Genomic DNA, 7,092 nt, shown 5'->3' with positions numbered 1-7,092 from the left:
GTACCAAGATTTCCAAATGGAAATAACAAGCAAGACAGAAGAACTAGAGACACCTCTCTCTACGGATTTTAATTTGATCTTCTATTCCCTTTCTAGATTTATAGAGGGGAAATGCGTTTATAGAAAGCCTGACACTGTTCAGGTGGCCTTGACTAAGACAGGGTGATACAGATTCTGTAGGCAGAGAAAATTCATGTAAATGAGATTCCCGGTTCTCTGCATGGTGGGTTTTTATTTTTGCTCAGGTGCCTCATTATAAAGTAAGTGCTGTAATTTGTGCCCTTTCCTCTCTTGTAGAAAAAACTTACATATGAAAAACAACAAAATGCTGATGACAAGCTGTCAGATGTGCGGTAAAGAATGTTCTTAGATAAACTATGCTGTTCTGTTTTGTTTTGTTTTTTTCCTCCACAAAATCATTATGAAACAGTCACAAAACTCTTCACAACAATGCCTCCCATCAGAACGGTAAAGGTCCTTGACATAGCCAAACCCAGGTATTTCTCACCAAAAGGAAAAAAAAAAAATCTTCAGTAAATAACAATGCAATTAGAATCTAGATTCTCGGCTCAAATTTTCTGCATTATCTGAACACTGTCACTGTCAGAATTAATTTAATCATGTCTCTGTCCATCAAAACACTATTGGTCAGGGGCCTGAGGAGATAGATGACACAATTGCAAAAGCACTTGCTGTATAATCAGGACCTGAGCTTGTCCCCCAAACTTACATAAGAAGCAAGATGCAGTAAAATGCATCTGAAATCCCTGTGTTCATAAGGCAAGATGGGAGATGCAGGCAGGAGAACCACCTAGGACCACCAGTCAGCCATATACAGCACAGCAGCAGAAATAGTGAGAAAATCCTGCCTCAGAATAAGGTGAAAGGCAACTTCCAAAAGATACCCTCTGACCTCTATACACATGCCACAGCATATGTACACACTTGCATATCATACACGTTTGGGTTTTTTTTTTTAATTATTGGTCAAAGAACTGTAATTATACCAATACTATATGCTGAAAACCTACTGACTAGTTTATGATATCAATTTTCAGATAGAAAAAGGAGTGCAAAGAGAAAAGAGAAGGGGGAGGGAAGAAAAGAAAACTTATTACAAGAAACTTAGTCATTACATCAGCCTTGACTGTCTTCTCATAGATAGATATCTCATCCCCTACTCCAAATTTTGTTTGGTTGGTTTGTTTTCTGGTCTTTTTTGTTTTGTTTTTGTTGTTTGGGGGTTTTTGTATGTTGTTGATGTTATTATTGTTTTTCTGTTTAGCTTTTTGAGACAAGGTCTCTCTATATAGCCCTGGCTGTCCCGGAATCCACTCTATTGACCAGGATGGGCTTGAACGCACAGAGATATATTTACCTGCCTCTGCCTCTCAAATGCTGGGATTAAAGGCATGCAACACCACACATGGCTTTTCCTCTCAAGTTTTGTCTCTATTAAAAACAATTTATCACTTTCTTCTTTTCTCTTTTACCCCAGACAATATTTGGTTCTGAGTGTATCTTTTTTCACTTGAGAAAGATTTATTCTCCGAAGAGAAAGATAAACACCTTGACACATTTTCTAAGTGAGACATCACCAGTGACAGCCCACCTGGCTTACCATTTCCTGTTTTGAAGGCGTGATGGTGCCAGGGCAGCTGAGAGCAAGGACTGAATCTGAAGCTAGCTTCCAGTATGACATGGCCGTGCTTGCTGTGGATGCTCTTGATTTCCACTTCTCTTGGTAAGAAGGCAAACACACTTGCTTTTACAACTATTCACTAGGAATGGGAAATCGGGAGAAGGATTAACGGCATTGGGTTCTGAGAGCAGCATCACCGGGCCCGGCTTCTAGGAAGCTAAGTCTGGTATCCCCTGCCTGGCACTGAAATCAAGAGGAAAGACAGATGAGGGTGGGAACCAGATTGAGAGTTTGTTTCTCTGACAGAAGCCACAGTGGAGTCACCTTCTCTTTTCTTCTCCACAGGAGCCAGCATGGCTCAGACAGTCTCTCAGCCTCAGCAGGAAAAGTCTGTGCAGGAGACAGAGTCCACAACCCTGGACTGCACCTATGACACGAGTGCTACCAATTACTACTTGTTCTGGTACAAACAGCAAGGAGGGCGGGTGACTCTCGTTATTCGCCAAGAAGCTTACAAGCAACATAATGCAACGGAGAACCGCTTCTCTGTGAACTTCCAGAAAGCAGCTAAGTCCTTCAGCCTGGAGATCTCAGACTCGCAGCTGGGGGATGCTGCAATGTATTTCTGTGCACTCATGGAGCGCCACAGTGACACAGGCAACAGAGATGGGCTAACAGAAACCTCAGATCTCAGCATCTGTGCAAAATGGCAGGAAGTGGCTGGGGTACCAGCGGCATACAGAAAAAGACTTTCTTTTCTCTAGAGGAAAAGGTACTCTATGCAACTGTAGGAAACACAGTTATATTATAATTCTATAAACTGAAGTTCTCAAAACAGTAATAAAATGCAGGGGATGTATACAGCTTCACGGTTTTGCAAAGTGTGTTCACATGTATTATTTCATTGGCTATCCAAACTCTCATGCACTGAACAGGTCAGACATTTGCAGTGTCACTGCGATCCAGCAAACCCCAGAGCTTGACCTAAAGCTATTTGAAAATTTTGTCCGAGTTTTCAAATTTAATTATTCTAAACACTACATGTATTCATTACTTTTCTGTTGCTATGATAAAACACCATAAGGCAACTTATACAAAAAGAAAGTTTATGTGTGTTTTTGGCTCAAGAAGGATAGGGCTATCATGGCAGAAACAGCACAGCAGCAAGTGGCAGGCATGGAAGCTGGAGCTGCTGAGAATTCAAAGTTCACATCTCAACCGTGAACATGAAGAGAGAAAGCTAGCTGGGAGTCGGGTGAGGCAGTATGCTCTCAAAGCCTATCTTGCTGCATATTTCATCCAACATCTACTAAGTCTCTTCAAATATTGTCACCATCTGAGGACCAAGGATTCAAATACTTGAGACCAGGGGACATTTCTCACTCAAGATGGTACATAACCAATTTTATGTGTGTATCTCACTATCTCACCAAAGATATATGTGTGTATATACATATTTGTGTGTATAAATATATACATACATCTATAAATATATATATACATACATATATTTATACATACATCTATACATACATTATATACATGTACACATATACATACACATACATATATACATATATATCAGCCCTACAGATCTTAATTGTATACACTATTCTCCTTTCCTCGGCCTTTCTCACTCTTCTGGCACATTGTAAGCATCTGGTTTTGTTTGTTTGCTTGTTAGGGATTGAGTATAGAACGTCACCTACACTAAGCCAGTGCTCAACCATTGAGGTATATCCCCAACCCTAAAAATCCCCATCTTCTACCTTCCCACATAAACTAACTGATTTTTCATGACATGTTATTTTTCTCTAATTGTAAAATAGTTGGGAAGTCTGCATCCTGTCTATCCCGTTGTTTCCTGTGTGATCTATCTGATAAATACACGTTTCTGATTTGGAGCCCTCCTTTGTCTGGCAAAAATATGATACTATAGTAACTGTTTCTGGTGAGGCAACCAGGAGGAGCCATTTAGAAAATCATCTCTAAAAGTTGGGCCCAAGTAGCTGTCTGGCAAGAGTGACCACCCTTATTTATACTCACTAAGAAATGAGATATTTCTGGTTAATGAAAGGTCCCCACCTTACTTGGGCTAAGGAAAAAGGGTTTGGTTTTGTTTGGAGTTTTATTTTGTTTTATTGTTTGTTTTTTGATTGGGGGGGTGGTCTGGTTGTTTGTTTGTTTGCTTGCTTGTTTTTGTTTTAAATAAGAACAGTGCCTGTGGTGGCTAGAATATGCTTGGCCCTGGTAGTGGCACTATTGGGAGGTGTGGCCTTGTTGAAGGAAGTGTATCCCTGTGGGGGTGGGCTTTGAGAGCTTCCTCCTAGTTACCTGGAAGCATATTTTTCTGTTTGCTTTCAGAACAAGATGCAGAAATCTCAGCTCCTCCAGTGCAACATTGGCCTGGACACTACTATGCTTCCTGCTTTGATGATAATAACACTGAACCTCTGAACCTGTAAGGCAGCACCAATTAAATGTTGTCCTTATAAGAGTTGCCTTGGTCCTGGTGTCTCTTGATAGCCATGGAAACTCTAACTAAGACAGTGCCAGTGTTTCTTTTCATGTTCATAATCTCCCACGATAGTTGTTACGACTTAGCACCTGGGTACAGCATTCATTCCATCTGCTCACTTTAGAAAGTACAGGAACGAATAAGACAGGTCCAATGGGCATGGAATCATATTTAGGATGAATACAAGCCAGGCCAAATGCTAAACCATTGCTCAGATTGATAAATCATTTTCCAGAACCCATATATTCATCCACTCACTTCAACTCTAAGAACACCACACACGAGAACTTTCTCTACCTGTAGGCTCTTTAGAAGTGCCAGACACAGGCTAAAATCAGTGAAAGCAATGTTCTCACGAAGGCAGAAACCATCAAGCCTACTAAATTTTATTTTCTCCTTTATCCCACGCCCGTTGGTTAAGGTTCACAAATTCAGGCAAATGTCATCATTTTAGTGCTTCTTTCTCCTTTCCTTCTTTGCTTCTACTGCCCCGCATACAGCTCTTCTCAAGTGTCTCACCGATACATAAATATTCACCTAATCTCTCAGTCCTCAATTTGTCCCCTTCAAATGTTGACTCATATAGCCAAGAGAATGGTCTAATAAAAACCAAATAATGAGTATGTCCCCTTTAATAAAGATCACTTTCCACGAAAGGACCATGATTATTAAAGAATGTAAGTCCCATCAAAGCAGAGGGTATCACTATGGGTTCATAACTATGTCTTGTAGGATAAATGATAAGGAATCATCAATTGATGAATTAGTTAGCTTCCTACTTCCCACTTATCACTTCAACCTCATTTATTATCGTGCTCCCATCTGTATCCCATCTCCCTCTCCAACCTCAATCTCATCATAAGTTTATCTCCATAATTTATTCTTTCTTGGAATTTGCCCTTCACCACAGAACACTCATCCACTTAACCAATTAACTATTGCTTATGCTGTTTCAGACAGCCTAGATGTCCATCAGTGGTTGGATAAATAATAAAAATATGGCACATTTATACAATATAATGGTATTCAGCTGTTAAAATTGAATTATGAAATTAGAAGGTAAATAAATGAATCTAGAAAAAAAAAAAAGATCCTGAGAAAGGTAACCCAGGCCCAAAACAGACAAATATTTTGTGTTTTTCCTTATACGTGAAAGTTTGATTTTAAGCACACTACAATCCTATAAGTACAGGGACTAGGTGTTGAGTAAGGAACTAAGGGGAAGGGTAGGGTCTCCTTCTATGGAGAAATAGTCAGGAGATTAGAGGATATTTGAACAGGGAGAAGGATGGGGTAAAGGAGTATGGGAGAGGATATGGGGAGAGATAGCTAATATTAAAGGTCACTTTGGAGGTCATATGGAAACTTACTACTGTAGAAGCTTTTTAAAATATATACATATATGAAAATTTCCAAATGGAGTCATCAAATAATGAAAGAGACAATGCCTCAACTAAACATATTTTACCTCCAAGTGAAACTTCCAGTGCCAGGCAGGAATAGGTTCCATCTAATTGAGTTGTTGTCTAAAGGAAACCCACAAAACCCCCAAACTTCTCAAGATAGTACCAAGGTTATTGTTTGCTCTCCACAAACTGATGGAAGGTCCCTATTGATGTTGAGAAAAAGTACATATTACATGCATTAAACATGAAGAATTAAGCTAGTACCTAACTGTAGCCTTCACCCCTGTTGATTAGCGCTTGTGGCATTAGAAGGTACTCTGCATTCTACCAATGAAGAAAGGTCAATGCAAGTACAAGCCTTGTGATCTTACAAAGGTAACCTGCCTATATAACATACTGAGTTGTCTATGTAACATACTGAATTGCCTGTATGGCATCCTGGTGCAGTAGTAGCATAAACACTATAAAAGCAACCAACCACTCTTTGGTTGGATTTAAGGCCCACTCCACAAGAAGGAACCCATGCCTGACACTGCTCATGTGGCCAAGAATCTAAGACTGTATAGGTCATGAGTCTAGGGAGAAACAAAATACTATACATATAGTTTTAATAAAGAGGCATAGCAATAAAATGACTCTTAATGGCATTCTGCTGTACACATAGATATCCACAATCATCAGAGAAGCCTCCTCTTAGTAGTAGATGGGAACCAATACAGAGACCTACAACTAGAAAAAGTGTAAAGGGACACTCAGTTCTTAATTAAACCCCTCTTCTCCCGCGGGGCTCAGGAAGCTATTCAGAAAGGGAAACAGGAAGAGTGTAAAAAACAAGTGTGGATGGATCACCCCAAGAATACAGTGTCTTCCAGACACAACTCAACTCACAGAGATGGTGGCAGCATGCACATAGCCTAACAGATTAGAGCCAGACAGAATCCCAGTGCTGAGAAAGTAGATACAAGTCCCCACCCCTAATCAGACTCATCTCCAATTAACCCCCCTCTTGCAAAGGAAAAATTCGTGTTCTCCAGTGGAATCTCACTGGACATATTAACCACACTTAGACGTAGGCTCTATGGTATTTTGTAAATATTTTGTCTCAGATTGTTTATCTGAGCATTTTTTGTGTGCTAGTCTTTTGTTTATGTATTATGATTTATGATTTTGTGTTTTATGATGTGAGTGTGTGTGTCTTATGTGGTTTTTCTGGTTTGTTTAGGCTTTCTTTCTTTCTTTCTTTCTTTCTTTCTTTCTTTCTTTCTTTCTTTCTTTCTTTGCCTGTTTGTTTTCTAGAGAAAGAGAATGGAAGACATAGGAACTCCAGTGCATAGAGAGGTGGAGAAGACCTGAGAGGAGTGGGGTGAGGAGAAACTATGATCATAATATATTGTATGAAAAATATTTGCAATAAAAGAAAAATATTTTTTTTAAAAAAGTTGTTTCCAATCATCCACTCCTCTTTTGCATGTAGTACTGGGTTATGTGCCCAGGTAGAGCTGACCACTTCCTCTTTTTCAGGTTAA

At 39.6% G+C, this 7,092-nt stretch overlaps 1 gene segment (V, D, J or C); it reads left to right on the top strand.

Moving 5' to 3' along the window:
* The first annotated feature begins 1,556 nt into the window (after nt 1-1,556).
* Nucleotides 1,557-2,460, top strand: LOC143441723 (T cell receptor alpha variable 38-1-like). The segment is given in 2 exon segments: nt 1,557-1,744; nt 1,988-2,460. Coding segments are annotated over 2 exon segments (468 nt in total).
* Nucleotides 2,461-7,092: the final 4,632 nt, after the last annotated feature.

Source organism: Arvicanthis niloticus, chromosome 3 (genome assembly GCF_011762505.2).
Source record: "Arvicanthis niloticus isolate mArvNil1 chromosome 3, mArvNil1.pat.X, whole genome shotgun sequence".
In the NCBI taxonomy this organism is placed as follows: Eukaryota; Metazoa; Chordata; class Mammalia; order Rodentia; family Muridae; genus Arvicanthis; species Arvicanthis niloticus.
Note: the sequence above shows the minus strand (reverse complement) of the source record. Positions and strands in the feature narration are given on the sequence as shown.